This window comes from Saccostrea cucullata, unplaced genomic scaffold (genome assembly GCF_032062105.1).
Source record: "Saccostrea cucullata isolate Sc308-1 unplaced genomic scaffold, CSIRO_AGI_Scuc_v1 ctg2714, whole genome shotgun sequence".
NCBI classification, from domain to species: Eukaryota; Metazoa; Mollusca; class Bivalvia; order Ostreida; family Ostreidae; genus Saccostrea; species Saccostrea cuccullata.
This window is the reverse complement of record NW_026934053.1, coordinates 27170-46888: the sequence shown is the minus strand read 5'-3', so window position 1 is coordinate 46888 and position 19719 is coordinate 27170. Positions and strand designations below refer to the sequence as shown.

The following is a 19719-nucleotide window of genomic DNA, read 5'->3' as shown; positions in this document are numbered from 1 at the left end:
ACATAGAAATTTGAAATGTTCATCACACATTTCTTTACTCAGAATTTACAGTCCAAGGAGTGGGAAAATGTTTGGAAAGAATATTCATTAATTAAATTCTTGGAGGTCTTAATTCTTTTTTTTTTTTTTTACAAATACCATGGAGAGAGATGGTTCAGAAAAAACATAAAAGTTTCTGATATTATTTCTTATTCATTTGCAGTATTGTTGAAAAACCACACAACATGTCAATGTTTGTTTCAGTGCCATTTTGAGCGTGGCTATATTTTATGCAGCAACACAATTTTAAGCTTTACAGCTTACTGAACAACTATTTGTTGTCTTATTCATCCTTAGATCTCACTTAAAACACCCTTATGAAGCAGGTCAAGGTCTTTTGGGAAAACAACTTCAGAATCTTGTAGAATCAATCAAGAGAGGTACTGTTACTCTGAAAATATGAAAAAGACAAAATCAATGAAGAAAAGAATTTAATAGCCCCATGAAATATACCTGTAAAATGTGGAATAATTGTTCATTATTTAGTATATTAAAAAAAAACTACAAAAGCAGTAAAAAAAAAGATCATCAATCCCCATGAAACAAGGACACCGCAAGGCGGAGCATCCCCTCGCAAAGAACATATAAGATTATCACTCTATAAATCTAGGTAATACATGTACAATTGTACATGTATTCGAGATTTATCCTGATGCAAATTTTGATGTAAATAACACATGTTTACAGTCATGTGAAGCAAAATGATACATTTTAAACAAATTATTGTGATATAAATGAGTAAAAATTGCCACTTACTAAATAGATTTATGGTGGTCAGGATAAATTCACCCATAAAAATTTATGCATTCTTCATTTCCTCTGCTTGCAATCTGTGTCTGCTGTTGAGAAGAGTGATTTCTGACATACCTGGAGATTACATGAACAAGTGTTCATCTTTACATGATGTAAAAATTTAACATCCTTATTATACATTCTTGGATATATACAAAAAAAGTAAATAATACATCTCAATACTATGATCAAGTCTTTAAAATGTTGAGAAACTCTCAGGCCCCTTTTGTGGGAAGGAATTTCAGTTTTTGGGACAAATCTCAGTTGAGCAAATAAAAAAGGAAAAGAAAAACAAATGAGTTTTAAATAATATTTATTTAAGGGATATGTTAAAGCAAAGGTAGTTTCTAATGTTCGAATGGCACATACCAGTATTATATTTATGGGGGAAGGGGGGGGGGGGGGTCCACAACATATACAGTGTACCCATTTACTGTTGAAAATGTACACTAAAAGTCCCCCCCTCCCCCCAACCGGCCACTCCTACACAAAATACTAGTAGTATTTTTCTACAGATTGTTCTGACAACTTCCTTCCCTTTTTATTTGCTTGTTCAAGTTTTTTTTTTCCCAGATAACTTGTCCTACATTTACATACCCCCCCCCCCCCACCCTTTTAAAAGGAAACGTGCCTGTATATACTTGCTAATTTTTCCTCCTTGCTCACCGGTTCCTAAGGGCCTGAGTCTACAATGTTTATGAAAATAAAAGGAGCAACTTTTCAACAAGAGAACATTTTTATTCAGAATTAATAATGTTGTACCGACAACGACAAGATGTAAACATCATGATGCATGGTCTCATGTTATACGTGTTATCTTTTTAATTTCTCTTTATAGCTGCAAAAATACATCATAGATATCCACCTTATGTAAATTATTATTGACGTGCAGGCTATAAATAGTAAAATATACAATATATTAGCAATATTTACCCCAAAGTCTTCGATGAAAACACTGCAGCTAATACGACCGGAAGTCTTTCTATGCCTCCCGGTGAGGGCGCTGCGAAAACATGAAGATAATTTGGCGCGAAAATGAGTCAGCGGTCCCTCTCTTATACGTCTCTGTCAAAACGCAACAAGTGCGCGCCGCCATTTTTACACTGCCCGGATGTAATAACAAATATTTACAAAATATTTATGTTATATACCATCAAAAATTAGTTCAATGATAATTTCCTTTAACAATTAATTTAATTAAGTCATTTTATTAGTTAATCATTTTTTCCAAACGATTTTCTGTGTGTTGCTATGGCAATTGAGTAATCAAAGATGTCGTCCACCAAGAGTTCGGTTGGTCGTGATGTTGAAGCGAAAGAATATCTCGAACAGCACCGTGTTTTGGAGCTTTTTAATAACATGACTTCTCAGTTGATATACAACAGACCTGGTAAAGTTTTTTTTTCTGTTTTTTCTGCTTCACTAGCTGATAAGTATATTCAATTTAACATCGTATTTGAGTGAAATGTTCTGAGATGATTACGTGAGATCTCGGACTATAACAGAGTCGGCCTATTACGGACTCGGCCTACACATACTCGGCCTATAACAGAGTCGGCCTACCGCTAAAAACAGTAAGATATCTACGTGATTTACCTACTTTTTATAGGTTGAAGCAGATTAATTTTTTACCATTAATAATATATATCGACAAGCCACACTACTCTATGAAATTAATGGATTAATTAATGTAAATCGTGCATGTATGTAACATGCGTGCTGCATACTAAAGTTATATATATTGGGGGTCTATTTTTTTCCTGTATATATTTTCATTTATTTATTTTATTTTATTCTACTGAGCAACCAATTACATCTTCCTACAATTACGTATGATTAACAGTGTATTTAATTACAATGTGTTGAAATAACAAGTATACTATGAAAACAACAGTACACCAATATATTATAAAACATGTAATTAGAATGAAAATTTAATTTGTTTTGCCATTAAATTTTCATTAGTGGTTAAAATAACACAAGCGGTATGCCCATATTTCATTACGTAGAAACATTTATAAAGAACATTTTTTAAAGAAAATAATTATTAATTATTATTAATATAATATAAAACGTAATTATAATGAAAATTTAATTTGTTTTTCCATACTAATTTTATTAGTGGTTAAAATAACACAAGCGGTATGCCCATATTTCATTACGTAAAAACATTAATAAAGAACATTTTTTAAAGAAAAAAATTATTTATAAATCTTATTTAAACTTTTTGAAGATATTAAATACACTTTTTATTAAAAAATATACATAAAATTCACTGATATTCAGTATTTTAATAGCTATAGGCCGAGTCCGCCAATTAGGCCGAGTCCGTTATAGGCCGAGTAAGTTATAGTCCAACTCTGTTTTAGTCCGACATCTCTAGTACCCCTCAAAAACAGGAGGGGGGGGGGGGGTGAACTTTATCTATGAAATACAATGATAAAATAATGATGCTATAGCCTATGGACAAAGCCTAGCTACAAACCTGTCCCTAGACACAGGTAATTCTTACTGGTACTGTATTGTATTACATAGTTCAGTTTGCACATCTATATATATGTACTATGAACAGGTCCAGTCCAACTGTTCAAGTCCAGGAAAATCACTATATTTAGCTATATAGGTATATCTACCTATATAGCTTTATTTACCTATAAAATATAGCTATATTTAGCTATTTTGGAATAAGTTTCTGTTTTATGAAAAGCAGACAAAAAGTCGCATGTAAATTATGGCTGATATATTTTTTAAAAGGATTGATAAAAACAACCTAGGGCTGCAGATAGTAAAAACATTGCCTCTTATAAACACTTTTTAACCAAAAAATGCATCTCTATTTTCTGGATAGCTGGAAGTCCGGTGAGGCATGACTAAGTGTGATTGCCTTGCATTGTGCTCAATTATTACCAATCAATTATCTTGTTGACCAAAACTGCTTTTCTTTGTTAAAGTAGCTGCTTACTCACAGATTAACTGTTACACATAGCCCCAAAACTTTTAGATCTTTGATTGCAATTGCACAAAAGGAGAAACATTTTTATAAGTGGGTTTTTGGTGAATTGTTTTCAGTCCATTTCAAAGTTGAAAACTAATACTGACTCATTATGCGACTTTTTGTCTGCTTTTCATAAAACTGAAACTTATTTCAAAATAGCTAAATATAGCTATATTTTATAGGTAAATAAAGCTATAATATTAGGTAGATATACCTATATAGCTAAATATAATGATTTTCCTGGACCTGTCCAAAGACTATTTCTACCTACGTAGCTATTAATAGCTACCTAGGTATTTAAAGCTTCCCAAAGTAGCTATTTTTACCTACTTTCTGCTTTACTTACATTTTGTGACCAAATGCAGGAACGGCGCAACATGGTGAGCACAAAATTTCTTGATACAGTCACACTGATGATGGATATGACAAAAATTTGGCCAAAAAATGATTACTTCGTATATTATCAATTTTGCATAGAAACTAATGTAAAATTGCAATTTCAGGAAGTAATCATTTTTTGGCCAAAATATTGTCATATTCATCATTAGTGTGACTGTGTCAAAAAATATTGTATTCCCCATGTTGCGCCGTTTGGTCAGTTTTGGCCGCAAAATGCAGAAATTATAAAAAGTAGGTAAAAATAGCTACTTTGGGTAGGTTTAAACACCTAGGAAGCTATTAATAGCTACGTAGGTAGAAATAGTCTTTGGACTGGACCTGAACATATTAAACTTCAATGTGAATAAAAGTACAAGGCCTCTGGGTTTCTATTGTGGCGGTCAGCTGGGTCTGATTGCAGGTGGCCAGATAGCTCAGTTGGTAGAGCACCTGACCAGGGTTTCAGGGGGCCCGGGTTCCCCTCTGCAGTCCCGGTCTGCAGTCCGCTGCATTTTCTCCTCTCCCGTTACATCTGGTGCCATGCCGTGCCATGCCCTGGAACTGAAAGGTGAGAGGCCTGCCAGGGATGAGCCTGAGATGGGGTTGGGTTGGGGTCCTTGCAGGGCCAAAGACCTTTAAGGAGGGAGGAATGTGGCTGTCAGCCGGGTTTTGATCGCCGGTGGTCAGATAGCTTCTGACTGGAGTTTCAGGGGGGCCCTGGTTCAAATACCGTTCTGATCCGCTGCATTTTCTCCTCTCCCATTTCACTAAGGCTATCAATAAGCCGTTATTTGATTGATCAGAGTGGTTATTATGATTACATTATATATACAGTGGACCTTCAGATATCCGGATGCCAGATATCCGGATGCTTCGGTACAGGGATGGGGTAATGGTAATGTATAATGGTAATTGACTGTAATTAATTACAAAATTCGATGTAATTGAAATTAATGTGTAATTGGCCAAATTTTCAATTACAAGTAATGGTAATTTAATTAATTACTTTCCAAAAAGGCATGTAATTCACAATTACTTTTCAATTACATTCAATTACACTGATTTTAAATAAATGAAAAATCCTCCACTCCCCCACAATCTCTTAAACATTATTTTAGAAAGGTTAACTGATTTGTTTGGATCAAATATTCTGATAGTAGAATTTCTTAAAAAGAATTTTAACACAGTCATATTTCCCTTTGAAAGTATATTGCTAATTAAGTATTGTCCTATTTTATTTTCTTAAAAACTTTAAATCAAATTAATCTTTATAAAGTGAAGAAATAAAATTTATATTTTGATTTTTTAATTAATTAATCCATATCTAAATAAGTAGTCCACTGGCTTCTAATCCTCTTGTTTGCAATATCTTCAGCTTGTGTTAAAGTTAAATTATTATCAGGTGCTAATTAGTGCCCTTGGGTCATGTCAAAACATATTTCTTGATTATAGATATTTTTCACACATTTTGACCTTGTCTCTTGGTATTTTTATACACACACACCTTTGACTTTAAATTGTAGTTTAATTGACACAGAATAAGTCAAATACCAACATTTTGAGAATATCTTAATATGTTGTTGAAATGAGGAAGTATTAATGCAAAAGGCATCAATTGTACTTTCAACATAAATTTAATCAAATGTTTCATGATTCCAAATTCCTAACATATAAATTAAGGTAAAACCATGAGTAAACTTTCTACTAGTCAGTATCTATGTATTCCTGTCACATATACCCAAGTGAACAGAATCTTCAGTATGGCAGGAAAATCTTCAAATCTAATTGATGTAGGTTAGGAGACACCGTAATTGAAAATTGTATGAACATCTTTGAAATATTATTGTAAAAATATGTTGTAAAATAATCTGATATGAATTTAAAGAATAAGGAATGTACATAACTATATCCGTTATAATTTATATATGTTTTCTTGAATGTAATGTGTAATTTAATTGAAGTTTTTGGAAAGTAATTGTAATTTAATTATAATAATTACTTTCCTACGTAATTGACCCCATCCCTGCTTCAGTATCCGGACGATTTTTCATTGGAACAAAATTTTTTAATGTTATTTTGTCTTGTTTAACTGTTGATTCAGGTATCCGGACGCTTTATATATCCGGACAAATTGACTAGGAACCAAAGTGTCCGGATAAATGAGGCTCCACTGTAATTCATGTACCCGGTATATACCCATTCTTTATAGAAGGGATCACTGACTGATCAATCATATAACAGCTTATTGATAGAAATTTAGAGACCTGTGATAAAAGAAAATCACAACATCATGATTTTTTTATGAAATGTGCTCAAGAATCTTAAAATATTTCAGAAAACCCAAAGAAGTATATGATAGAATTGCTTGAGAAGCTTCAGAGATCCAGAGCCACGAAGCATGACTACCCTTGTCTGTTTGACGACACTAACATCCAGTCAGTGTATAACATGCTGGATCCTACAAACAGAGGATTTATCACAATGCAACAGTATAGAGAAGGTATATAGCTTTATGTTTTTGCACATTATTAACTTATTATCACAATTAACTTAAATGTCTGAAGCATAAACAATATATGGTGTATGATAGTGTGGTACAGTCTTTAGATATAAACATGTCTTTTAATTCTGTCAATTACTCTGTTAAAGTATTTTTTTCTACAATATGTTCTTGTTTATGATATCAGCAGTCTTACTGTGTTACATGTACATTTTTTTCTTTACAGCCATGACAACACTAGGTATATCACCTGTAGAGGAGAATATTGAAGGAGCAAATGAAGACAAAATCAATTTTGATGTATTCTTATCACAAGCGTAAGTTTTTCCTTATCTTTTACTGATTTTTACTGATTGAACTCAGTTAATAGGAATTCAAATTGCTTAGAAATTTTGCTTCTTTATACATGTAATTATGATACTGCATATCTGATTATTACAATGAAAAGGTTTTCTACAGTGGACCTTCAGATATCTGGATGCCAGATATCCGGATGCTTCAGTATCTGGACAATTTTTCATTGGAGCTGAATTTTTCAACGTTATTTTGCCTAGACAAATTGACTAGGAACCAAAGTTCCCAGATTAATGGGGCTCCGCTGTACATGATTAATATAAATAGTTCCTTAAAACTGCAATTTTCTTATGAGCAAGTTCTCTATGATGACAGAGTTTTTCTGATATCTCGCATGTCTCATACTGATATTGACTGATTTTATTGATACCTGAAATAAATGTATAACCTGGATTATTATTTTTGGTTTATTTCCTTTTTTTCAAATTGATATCTGATAAGTTTTTAAATCTATTGTGAATTCCTACCAAAATCTTTACAAATTACTTATTTTATTATTCTGGCAAATAATATTCATTGCAGTTTTGATAAAGAGCACTTAAAAATTACAACAATTTTTACAATAAATCAATTTTAATAAAAATTGAAATTTTGTAACAGATATTAAATGGAGAAAATATTAATTAAATTTTACAGCTTAACAGCAAGGTTTTTTTTAAAGACTTTAATTCTACAGAATGTTAAAATTTCAAATAAGGAGTTAAATTTTAAAAGAAGAATGTAAAGGGTAATCAACTTATTTGTTTGTAAGTGGATATTGAGTTAAGATGTTTTACTTGAATGTCTTAGTAATGCTATTTTTTCCTCTTTTGCAGGAGAACTGGCCTAAGTAAAGCATCAGCGACATTTAAAGAAGCATAGTATCTAAAAGACTTTAAAATCAACTCTCACATTGTACATATATTGTAAATATTAAATATTCATTTATTTCACAGTTGAAAATCTCTTGTTTTTGTTAAATTCATCACACAAAAAATTGTGTTTGTTTTTGTTTTATTTATCTTATAAACAATGGTGCTTGTATGAGACTTCAATGCTCTTTGAAGAAGGGAATTTCTTAAATATGGTCTATCACTACCTATATTTATACAGCATTTATTTTGGGTTTAAGTATTCATTTAATGTACATTAAGATTTTTTTTAGGCTAATGTACCAAATATTGAATCCTCCTGACCAGAATCGACCAACAAACAGATAAAAACTACATGTATATTTATTCCTTTCAAGGCTTTCATCTACATGTATTTGTAAATGTAGCCTTACAAATTGCAATGCATATAAGAAGATACAGTTGTATTGTTGCAAACAACGGCCAAAATGTGTGATCCTCTCCCATTCTTGTAGGAGCTGTATGTAGACTCCAGACTGTGGCTTGAGACGATGATAAGAAGAACATTATTGAAAATGAGCCCTAATGAACGGAAGATTTCTATGCGAGAAGATATACAATGTACTTATAAATCCCCTCTGAAGTAGAAATGTTCAGAACTTTAATAATTTTGTTCCTATACTCTCCTTACTTATGCAGCAATATACCTTCATCACCTGCATATAGGGTTTATATATCAGTTGATTGATTCGATACGCAAGAGCATGCTCTACTTATGAACAAAAGGAAGCAAATCATTGAAACAAGAATACTAGTATATCAGGAGTCTCGATTAAAGTCATCATTTCTAATTAAGTAAAGTTCTGTGGTGATACAGTGTCAACGAGGTATTTTTTCATTAATTTTTTTTTTAAATATCTTAAGTATACCAGCCTTATCTTATAAATTTCACACAAATTAAAAAAAAAAAATAATGCGTCTTTTGCCATTTGTCCAAGTTTGTACAACGTTAGGCTGACAGTAAACTAAAGCTTTATAATGAATATCCGTCAGCTATATTTACTTCCCGAATGTCAGTTGACCCCTACAATACTTGTTAGGTCTTTCCACCTTTCTGTGGAAAGACCTCTTGAAATGCTTCTGTTTATTATTATTATTATTATTATTATTATTTTTCCGCTATGGACTTTTGAACGGAAAGACTTATCGTAAAACTTTTTAGTTCATGATACTCGACATCAAAAGTTATTTCGAAAAACTACCCAACGTATATGACCTATGACCCCTTACGGAGTTCTTGCCCCTTTTATGTAAAACCTTGTTATCGCTACTCCTTCGAAACCGTAAACCGTAGAAATATGAAACCTTCACTAAAGTCTTCGACTAATTGAGAGCACTCTGGAATCTATTCATTGCGAAAGTGTTCGGTGACCCCTTCAATGAATTATTGCCCCTGAAACTTTTTGAATTTTACAAATAATTAAAAATTTTCAAAACGAGAAGTGATAGAGACATGGGACCAACTGCATAAGATTCATTAACATTTGGTCATGAAATTATTGCAAAGGTCAAAGGTCAAGGTCATTCCAAAATTGAGAAATTAAGCTCTTTTTATATCTTTTTTCTCGCTTAGCATATACAAACTGTCTTAGCATCATTGATATGTTCTCTTAAAACTATTTCAAAGATTCAATTCGTATTCCGTAAGATTGAACCAATTAAAAGTTATCGCCCTTTGTGCGAAAAACCTTGTTATCGCTACTCCTTTGAAACCGTAAACCGTACAAATATGAAACCTTCACTAAAGTATTCGACTCATTGAGAGGATTCTGGAATCTATTCATTGCGAAAGTCTTCGGTGACTCCTTCAATGAGTTATTGCCCCTGAATGTCTTTGAATTTTACAAATAATTTAAAATTTTCAAAACGAGAAGGTGTAGAGACATGAGACCAACTGCATAAGATTCATTGACCTTTGAGCTTAAAATTCATGTAAAGGTCAAAGGTCAAGGTCATTCCAAAATTGAGAAATTAAGTTGTGTTTATATCTTTTTTGTCTCTTAACATATATAAACTGTCTTTGCATCATTGATATGTACTCTTAAAACTATTTTAAAGATTCAATTCATATTCCATAAGATTGAACCAATTAAAAGTTATCGCCCTTTGTGCGAAAAACCTTGTTATTGCTACTTCTTTGAAGCCGTAAACCGTACAAATATGAAACCTTCACTAAAGTCTTCGACTCATTGAGAGGATTCTGGAATCTATTCATTGCGAAAGTCTTTGGTGACTTCTTCAATGAGTAATTGCCCCTGAAAGTCTTTGAATTTTACAAATAATTAAAAATTTTTAAAAAGAAAAATTGTAGAGACCTGAGACCAACTGCATAAGATTCATTGAGCTTTGAGCTTAAAATTCATGTAAAGGTCAAAGGTCAAGGTCATTTCAAAACTGAGAAATTTTTCTCTTTTTATATCTCTTTTGTCTTTCAACATATGCTTAATGTCTATGCATCATTAATATGTACTATTAAAACTGTGTCAAAGATTTCATTCTTGTCCCTTAAGATTGACCCTATTAAAAGTTATTGCCCCTTGTGGGAAAAACATTTTTATTGCTATTGCTCCAAAACTGTAAACCGCAAAGACATGAAACCTTCTCTAAAGTCTTATGGGACTTTAGGCAAAACTTTTATGTTCAAGTGCAAAAGGATCTGGTGACTCCTTGAATGAGTTACTGCCCTTAAATGCTTTTGTGCTTGCTATTAAACCTTATAACTTTAAAACTATAAGTCATAGAGACATGGGGTTAATTACAATGTGACCCTTGACCTTTGACCTTGGATATGATTTGAAGGTCAAGGGTCAAGGTCACTAAAAAAAAATTTCATTTTCATTTTTTTTCTTCTTTTAAGCCATTCCTTGTTTCTCTTTTATGAAATTTAATTTTAAATAGATAAATATTAAATGAAATTGAAATTCAAAAGGTGGAAAGACCTCTTATTGTTCTGTGAACAATAAGTCTCCTAGTTTTAATTACAGTTGTATATAATGATTTGAGATGAAAAAAAATGCTTAATTTGATTCTTCATCCTTTCTTCTTTTATCGGGGCCCAAATCTTAAGTGCATAAAATTTATTATTTAGAATTCAAAATTAATCCCTCTACACATATCACCTTCGTCTGTTTATGCATCTCCCAATTTATTCGATACTTGACTTGGTTTGCGCATACATGTACGTCTTCACATAGCGTTGTTTCAGACACAAAATATTAATGATTATTAAAGCAATAATTTTTAAAACCGATTTCTAAAGTTCGTACTTAAAAATTATTGATTTTTCAATAAAATTTTATACACTGTGTTCTTTTTTTTTTTTTTTTTTACATATCGTAATAAGAGAGTTAACCTGTTTTTGAAAAAGTAAGCCTGGTTTCATGCTGCAAACTATTTCCATTAAAATCTAATGCTTTTGTTATTTAGTTGAGATTTTGTTATTTTAGAACAAAGAAAGTCTAGATCTTAAAACAAATTAAAATACATTTATATATAGTTTCTGAGATTTTTAATGTCTTTTTAAAATTTTAAACAAGCGTAACCATAGATGCAGCAAATACACCTTGTAACCTCTGAACACCTGGACATCAAAGAACTATATGCGGTATATTGCAAATACTTGCCCCCACAAAAGTCAGATTTTGAAAACTTCCTGAAATGTGCTGAATTCAATAAATTGTATGAGAAATATAAATTAACAGAACATATTAAAGTTTCAAAGCAGTTATTCACAATTTTTGTTTTTATGACGTCACAAACTAGTCCGATTTTATATCCTTTTTCAGAAAGAGGACAAAATTGACAAATTTTCAACAATTTTAGCTTTAAAATTTATAGAGCTCAAGTTTGTTCAGGAACAATATTTACATATTTCATTGATATTATCATTCTACACATTATATCAAAATATTGATCCTGAACACACATGCGCTCGGTGACTTTTACTCAAAATATCGACGAAATATGTACATTTTTCTGTAGAATTTATAAAAAAAAGCTGAAATTTACGCCATGTTTGTGACGTCATTACGTACATATGACGTCATTACTTATGAAAATATCAGTGCTTTGAAGTCAGCATATACTCCCCTGCTTAAGATCTTAATTAAGGAATGTTTTTAAGTTTTGTGTGAGTTATTGGTGTGTGAATCACACAGACTTGTCACGTAGGCATACTTCATGAAGCGCGCTAGCGCTTCATGAAAAATATGCCTACGTGCAAGTCTGTGTGATTCACACACCAATAATTCACACTAAACTGAAAAACATTCCTTATATGTACATTTTACATGTTTGTAAGCAGCTAAAATATGCTAAATATTTGAATTTCTCGCTGCCCTATATCGTTGCATTTTTAATAAAGTCGCTGCAGCCACATTGTGACGTCACTTAAACGCACGTTTCTCCGTGTATATTTCTACGCGTGAGTATACACGAAAATGTTTTTCAAATCAATTTCACAGTTGGCTTACTAGAAAAACACAGCGAATGTAAATATTTAAATATACCTCCATCAAAATTTGCTTTGGGGGGCAAATATTGGTTATTACCGAATAAAGTTCTTTTACAAAAAAGAAAAAAAAACCAATCCTCCAATAAGCCTTTATCCTATTATCTTTCTAGAGTTCTTGACTAATATGACAATACAAAAATTTAGGCCACAAAACTACTGAAGAAGGAGCGTTGTCAAGATCAGCATGCTAAGTTGACTTTCGGTCCATGTTTAGATTGTTACAAATGACATATTAGTACTTGATCGAGATTCCTGACCTTATTACCTTGATCTTAAAGTGTTCTCTAGTTTTGAATGAACATATATGAAAATAACGAATGTACGGACCTCGAAAACATCTGAGTTGGTATCAGGTGCCATGGAGAAGTGAGCATCCCCTGCCGACCAGTCACACCTGCCGTGTGCTCCTTGAAAATAATAGAAAAATTCGTCGTCAATTCAGTCTATATAGATAATGGACTAACAATAAGTATGAAAAACGCCAGTCAGAATATGACTCAATGATAATATAAATTGTATTTGCTAACAAAATCATTGTATCGAACATAGAACTTACGAAATGATGAAAGACTGTTGATATTCTTATTACATGTACATCAACTTGTTTGTCAATAATTTACCTCATTTTAGAAATTGCTCATATTCAGAGTATGCACTTGCGTAACGAATCAACTGAGAAACATTAACTCCTTATACAGGCGATGAAGGTTAGTGTTGCATACATGTAAGGGAAGTTGACGATAGAAAAGCTCAAGTCATCAGAGAGCTTGGTTGTTAGATTACCATCAACGCCCTTTTCAAGTAAAATATCCAAAAATAAAACTGATGTGTCAGACTCTGTGGTACAAGTGTATTTTATCTCAAGCTCAGTCAATAGGATATATCGTATCGACATAGGAAGGGGAATTAAAATTGTTAATTGACCAGTGGCGGATTTAAGGGGGGGCGCACCCGGCGCGCCCCCCCCCCCCTAAAATTGTCAAAGTTAACGTAAATCACAGTTTTGTCTAGAAAATGTAAATATGTCTACTTGGCAGACCTCATTTTTACCCTACAAAATCTCTAGAATCCAGGAGCTTCCGGGGGCTTCGCCCCCTGGGCCCCCACCAGGGCTTTGCCCTGGACCCACTGGGGGCCTCAAGGCGGCTCCAAGACCCCTTGCCTATTTCTGGCGCCCCCTCTAACTTCAATTCCTGGATCCGCGCCTGTTGACAATATGTCGTCGATATCGAAATGTCGAGTTAAAGGCTGCAGCAAGTGTTTTCTTCTTTTCACGCTTGAAATTATGCACAAATTCTGTTTCATATGAATATAAAAATAGTTTTGTTAATAACGGGCGCAATTGGTATCCATGGGGATTCCAACATATTTAAACATTTAAAGAACGCAATGTGTCTGTGAGGTACTAATAAATGGTATAGAGGACTGTGAATCACATATTAGACGTATGAAAGCGTTAGTCCAGTATTAGTCCATTATTATACAGTTATTGACTGGGTATGAGGGCAACATATGATTTGTTGGACCTGAAGGTGAAAATGTTGCCCGAGGCCGCAGGCCAAGGGCAACATTTTCATCTTCAGGTCCAACAAATCATATGTTGCCCGAATTCCAGTCTATAACTGTTTTGTTATACCCTTCACTGCTCACTTAAGATTGATCAATTTTATCAATACACGCTATACTATCAATTATTTTATATGGAAAATTATGGTTTCTTCAGTAAACATCAGCTGAGAAAGAACAAAATCAATTATAAATCTATTATATCACAAAAAATATTCACAAAACATACTCTTCCCTTCTACCTTACCTTGCTGTTAGCAGCAACTCTTAATAGCTCTTTAACTTCGGCTATTTTCGCGTCGCCGATATTGAACGATGATTTTTAATTGTGACGTAACAGACGAGTGACGTTGCGGTCTAATAATTCTTATGTAGGACCGGTCAATAGTGATTGTTAGACCGATGTAAAAAACATTTCTTTTGTTGGACTTTTTATTAGTAATAAATATATAGAATGATATTTATAAGGGTATAACAATACACATTACCTAACCTACATGTACTATATAAAATGTAATTAGGCATTTTGAATTATTACCTAACCTACTATATAAATTGTAATTAGGCCTGGGCATTTTGAATTATTACCTAACCTACTATATAAATTATAATTAGGCATTTTAAATTATTACCTAACCTACTATATAAAATTATAATTAGGCATTTTGAACTGTTTCACGGTTAACTTTATGTTTTTGCGTGATCATGAAACAGTGAACTGTTGACCGGTCCACAGAATGAACTGTTGACTGTTTAAAGCGTCATCGTGATATTCAAGCGTTTTGATGATCACGACATCACTATTTACCTGCTCTATATTTAATCAAATTTAAATAAAACACACAAACAATCAATTTATTAAGTATTAAAAATATTAATTTAATATTTATATTATGTGTTCAGCTAATTAATAGACAAGTATGTTAATAAACAGTTGTGAAAACTTTTTATTAATTGTTTGTGTGTTTTTTATTCCAATTTAATTAAATATATAATAGGTTAGGTAATCAAACACTTATTCAATGACTACTCGGTGAAACAGACAAACCCTCGGTAGTTGGGAAGACCTGGAAAACTGTTGCCCTCGGCCTTTGGCCTCGGGCAACAGTTTCCCAGGTCTCCCCCACTACCTCGGGACACCATTTTGACTGTTTACCTCGTAGTCATTAAATACGTAGTCATTAAATAAGTGTATACTGTTTCACGGTTTACTTTATGTTTTTGTGTGATCATGAAACAGTGAACTATTGACCGGTCCACAGAATGAACTGTTGACTGTTTAAAGCGTCATCTTGATATTCAAGCGTTTTGATGTTCACGACATCACTATTTACCTGCTCTATAATTAATCAAATTTAAATAAAACACACAAACAATCCATTTATTAAGTATTACTTTGAATTAAAAATATTAATTTAATCTTCATATTATGTGTTCAGCTAATTAATAGACAAGTATGTGAATAAACAGTTGTGAAAACGTTTTATTCAATGACTACGAGGTGAAACAGTCAAACTGTTGTCCCTCGGTAGTGGGGGAGACCTGGGAAACTGTTGCCCGAGGCCGAAGACTACGAGGTGAAACAGTCAAACTGTTGTCCCTCGGTAGTGGGGGAGACCTGGGAAACTGTTGCCCGAGGCCGAAGACTACGAGGTGAAACAGTCAAATTGTTGTCCCTCGGTAGTGGGGGAGACCTGGGAAACTGTTGCCCTCGGCCTTAGGCCGAGGGCAACAGTTTCCCAGGTCTCCCCCTCTACCGAGGGACAACAGTTTGACTGTTTCACCTCGTAGTCATTGAATAAGTGTATACTATTTTACGATTCATTTTATGCTTTTGCGTGATCATGAAACAGTCGAACTGTTGACCGGGCCACAGAATTAACTGTTGCCTGGCTGAAATATCCATTATGATGTCATAATCAATTTCCCGTACTTTACAGCTATATTGCACTGAATTATGGATAAAATAAAGCAATTTAATGGCATTCAATTTGAAATTATCATCTGAAAAGTAGTTCTGATATCTATATAGATAAATGTTTAATTTAATATCACTTCAAAGAAGAGACAAAGAACACTTTTTCTGAAGGTAGTTTGGGAAAAATATAGGACCCTTCATTTATTACAGATCTTTGCGTTAAAACTCCAACTCAGCATGTTATATTCAAACCTTCAAGACATTATTATGTTGTTTACAAATGAGGAACTGATAAATTGATATTTTATTAATGTATTGATTTTAAACCAACCGGCATGAGAATTTGATTAGTGTCTATTGTTCAGTTTGCTTTCAAGAAATAAAAAAAATTTGGCCGATATATTCTTAAATCCATTGATTATTATATCTATATCGTCATTTAAAGAAATTATATAGTTGGTTAGGTAATAAAACACTTATTTTATGACAACTCGGGAAAAAGTCAAACTGTTGTCCCTCGATAATGGGGAAGACCTGGGAAATTGTTGCCCTCGGCCTTCGGCCTCGGGCAACAGTTTCCCAGGTCTTCCCCATTACCTCGGGACAAGAGTTTGAGTGTTCCCCTCGTAGTCATGAAATAAGTGTGTACTGACAGATTTTTTCCGTTACATGTAACACAAGTGAACTTGTGATGAAAATTTATTAAACGAAAGTCAAGCAATAAAAAGCAAAAGTTTGTATTTTAAAAGATAATTCAAGTAAGGTCATATAACACAAAAGCAACTTCAGAATGTTTACACACGGACACACACACAAACGTTTTGGTAACTCGGAATAGTCCAGAGTAAAAACTGTATTTTGCTTGATGACGGAATGTCCAGTACATCTAATATTCACGTCCGGGATAGTCCACGGCGGATCTAAAACTAACTCTCTCACACAACATAAGGGATTCACTCAAACTTCAATTAACACATTTACGCAATTATCACACATACAAGTCGGACGCTCTTTGAGGTAGAGGATTGACACTAATTCCTTAAATAAATATTGAGTGACAAATTCCTTTTTACTGTCTAAACATTAATTGACTGATAAATAATTTTCGACATATGTTAAAAACAGGCATTAAAAATAATTCTTGTTATAAATTAAAATTTTGTTACATTTTAAATAAATTTGGTAAAATTTACTTTGTGACAATCCTTCCCCTCTCCGAGTAAGACTCTGTCCCAGAGTCTACAAATTAAACATAAAAGAATAAAATGCAGATAAAATTAGACAAGGTTTTAAATGTTTTGAAAATCTAAATCATTTGGCAAAAGTCACTGTTCGGAGCTTAAATCAATATCCATAGGGAGCACAATAATCTGTCGGTATGGAAGGCTGTCGGAATGCAAAGCGCTGTTGTTGTGAAGGTTGATACACGATACGAGGGTACGAGGATGCGGGGTACTTAGGGGACGCAATCTTCTGTTGTTTTTGATTATGCCACGGTCTCTTTTTCTTAGTGGACTGTTTGGCTTCAAAGTTGTTAGGATGACCTGGCGGGTACCAAACTTTTCCTGTCCTGCGCGCTTCCATCGCTGGCATTTGAGTGGATGCGTCGCTGACGTCCCTGGCGCTAAAAGTATCCGTGTTGGTTCCGACACTTTTCTTCTGTAGAGGGATAGGAACAGTGGGTACTGGTGGCATCAACCTAATAAAACTAAGTTGACGTTCCTTTGCTACGAGCCGATCTGCCACGGATCGATGGGCTCCCTTCAACTCAAATATTTCTGAGTCCATCCTCCCGATTTTCTTTTCTAGGGCCTTGTTCTTCGTACGCGCATCTTGAAGTTTCTCTTCTAATCCTTCGACATGTAATTTCTTTCTTTCCTTTTCGTCCTTACTCTTTTTCCATGCGACAGATAGTTTACTCTCCAAGGATAACAGTTGTTCCTGCTGAATCGCGATTGTTCTTTTAAAATCACGCACCATATCAGTAAGTGCTGCGTTCTTTCGTTTATGGTCAAACGGAAGCTTAGTTGATAGAGAATTTATCGCGTATACAAACTCAGTCTGAGATTCAACGTTGTAAAATGGTAGTTCCATGGCGGAAAAGCGTCTGGACTGAAATTCATTCCAGCGTTTCTGGTCACGTTCTGTTTTGTGGACTGATTTCTTTTTCACTACAAGTATTGTCATTTGCTTTGTTTTAGAGTTCCTGCATTGTTTAGAAAGATGACCAAATTGCTGACATCTAAAGCACTGTCGATTCATTGCCTTACACTTGATAAGATGTCCCTTGTAAAATGATTCTCCACAGCGATAACACATTGAGTTTGACATTTTAAATCAAATTTGGGGAAAATAGCTGCACGGGTGAGAGTCTAGGTACCGAGATCTAGGTATTGCACAGGAAATGCAATACCCCCGGGTTAAATACCCTTTGGATACTCCACCAATTAACACAAGTGAACTTGTGATGAAAATTTATTAAACGAAAGTCAAGCAATAAAAAGCAAAAGTTTGTATTTTAAAAGATAATTCAAGTAAGGTCATATAACACAAAAGCAACTTCAGAATGTTTACACACGGACACACACACAAACGTTTTGGTAACTCGGAATAGTCCAGAGTAAAAACTGTATTTTGCTTGATGACGGAATGTCCAGTACATCTAATATTCACGTCCGGGATAGTCCACGGCGGATCTAAAACTAACTCTCTCACACAACATAAGGGATTCACTCAAACTTCAATTAACACATTTACGCAATTATCACACATACAAGTCGGACGCTCTTTGAGGTAGAGGATTGACACTAATTCCTTAAATAAATATTGAGTGACAAATTCCTTTTTACTGTCTAAACATTAATTGACTGATAAATAATTTTCGACATATGTTAAAAACAGGCATTAAAAATAATTCTTGTTATAAATTAAAATTTTGTTACATTTTAAATAAATTTGGTAAAATTTACTTTGTGACACATGTATTTCTCAATCACGATAAGGAGCACACGGCGGATATGACCGGTCGGTAGGAGATGCTCACTCCTTCATGACACCTGATCAAAATTCTGACTTTTTGGAGCTAGGTCCGTGTTTGATAAGTTACAATTTTGTATTGTTTAATGGTTTTATGTGCTTGAATACTTTGCTATCTCTGTATATTCTATTACACGAGATACAATGTTTCCTTTGCAAATATAAAATAAAGAAATGCATCCTAATCCTAAAAATAGCACTTAGAAGTACTTTCGAAAATACTATTTAGTTGTCATTTCTTACGTTAACGAGGTTGTCATAAAAAAAAATGACAGAGTGGGGCACCTTAAAGATTTTTCAAAATATAGTTACATAAGAATAAAAAATTCATAACTTCTCTCTTCCCATTTATAATTAAAAGTTTATTTAGATTTTATATTTTTTTTTTTTTTTAGATTTTATTGGATGATATTTTCTCAACAAACCTTAGATATACTGGAATTCTTATCACTGAAGAGGCAAGGAAGGTGTTCAAAGACTGTGTATATAAATATAGAACTATAACACAGGTGTCATTAAAAGATGCAGGTGCATATTAAAATGGAACTATAACACAGGTTGGTTTTCCAAATCGAATGAATAACCTAAAGAATAACGAAAATAAAGATTAACTATATATGGTATTTGTATAAAAATAAGTAATAAGTATTTATTTCTTGTTCTTTGTTTGAAACTTTTGAAATAACACAGTTATATTACTACATGTATATATACAAAATTATTACCTTAGATCTTGAA

At 33.3% G+C, this 19719-nt stretch overlaps 1 protein-coding gene and 1 long non-coding RNA gene across 2 annotated transcripts; one reads left to right on the top strand and one right to left on the bottom strand.

Moving 5' to 3' along the window:
• LOC134239858 (uncharacterized) lies at window positions 1-1897 on the bottom strand. The gene is made up of 3 exons (XR_009986312.1): window positions 1765-1897; window positions 796-906; window positions 1-430 (listed from the first exon to the last, which is right to left on the bottom strand). It is a non-coding gene; the product is annotated as an uncharacterized LOC134239858 (long non-coding RNA).
• Window positions 1898-2084: 187 nt separating this feature from the next.
• On the top strand, window positions 2085-8000 carry LOC134239857 (EF-hand calcium-binding domain-containing protein 10-like). Its single transcript, XM_062721988.1, has 4 exons — window positions 2085-2221; window positions 6540-6704; window positions 6931-7021; window positions 7874-8000. The coding sequence occupies exons 1-4, from the start codon at window positions 2104-2106 to the stop codon at window positions 7917-7919; spliced, it is 420 nt and encodes a 139-aa protein (XP_062577972.1). The 5' UTR covers window positions 2085-2103; the 3' UTR covers window positions 7920-8000.
• Window positions 8001-19719: the final 11719 nt, after the last annotated feature.

Coding starts and splice junctions, on each gene's coding strand:
- LOC134239857 (XM_062721988.1), top strand. CDS start 2,104: ATGTCGTCCACCAAGAGTTCGGTTGGTCGTGATGTTGAAGCGAAAGAA. Junction 2,222..6,539: donor GTTGATATACAACAGACCTG/GTAAAGTTTTTT, acceptor AAAATATTTCAG/AAAACCCAAAGAAGTATATG. Junction 6,705..6,930: donor AATGCAACAGTATAGAGAAG/GTATATAGCTTT, acceptor TTTTCTTTACAG/CCATGACAACACTAGGTATA.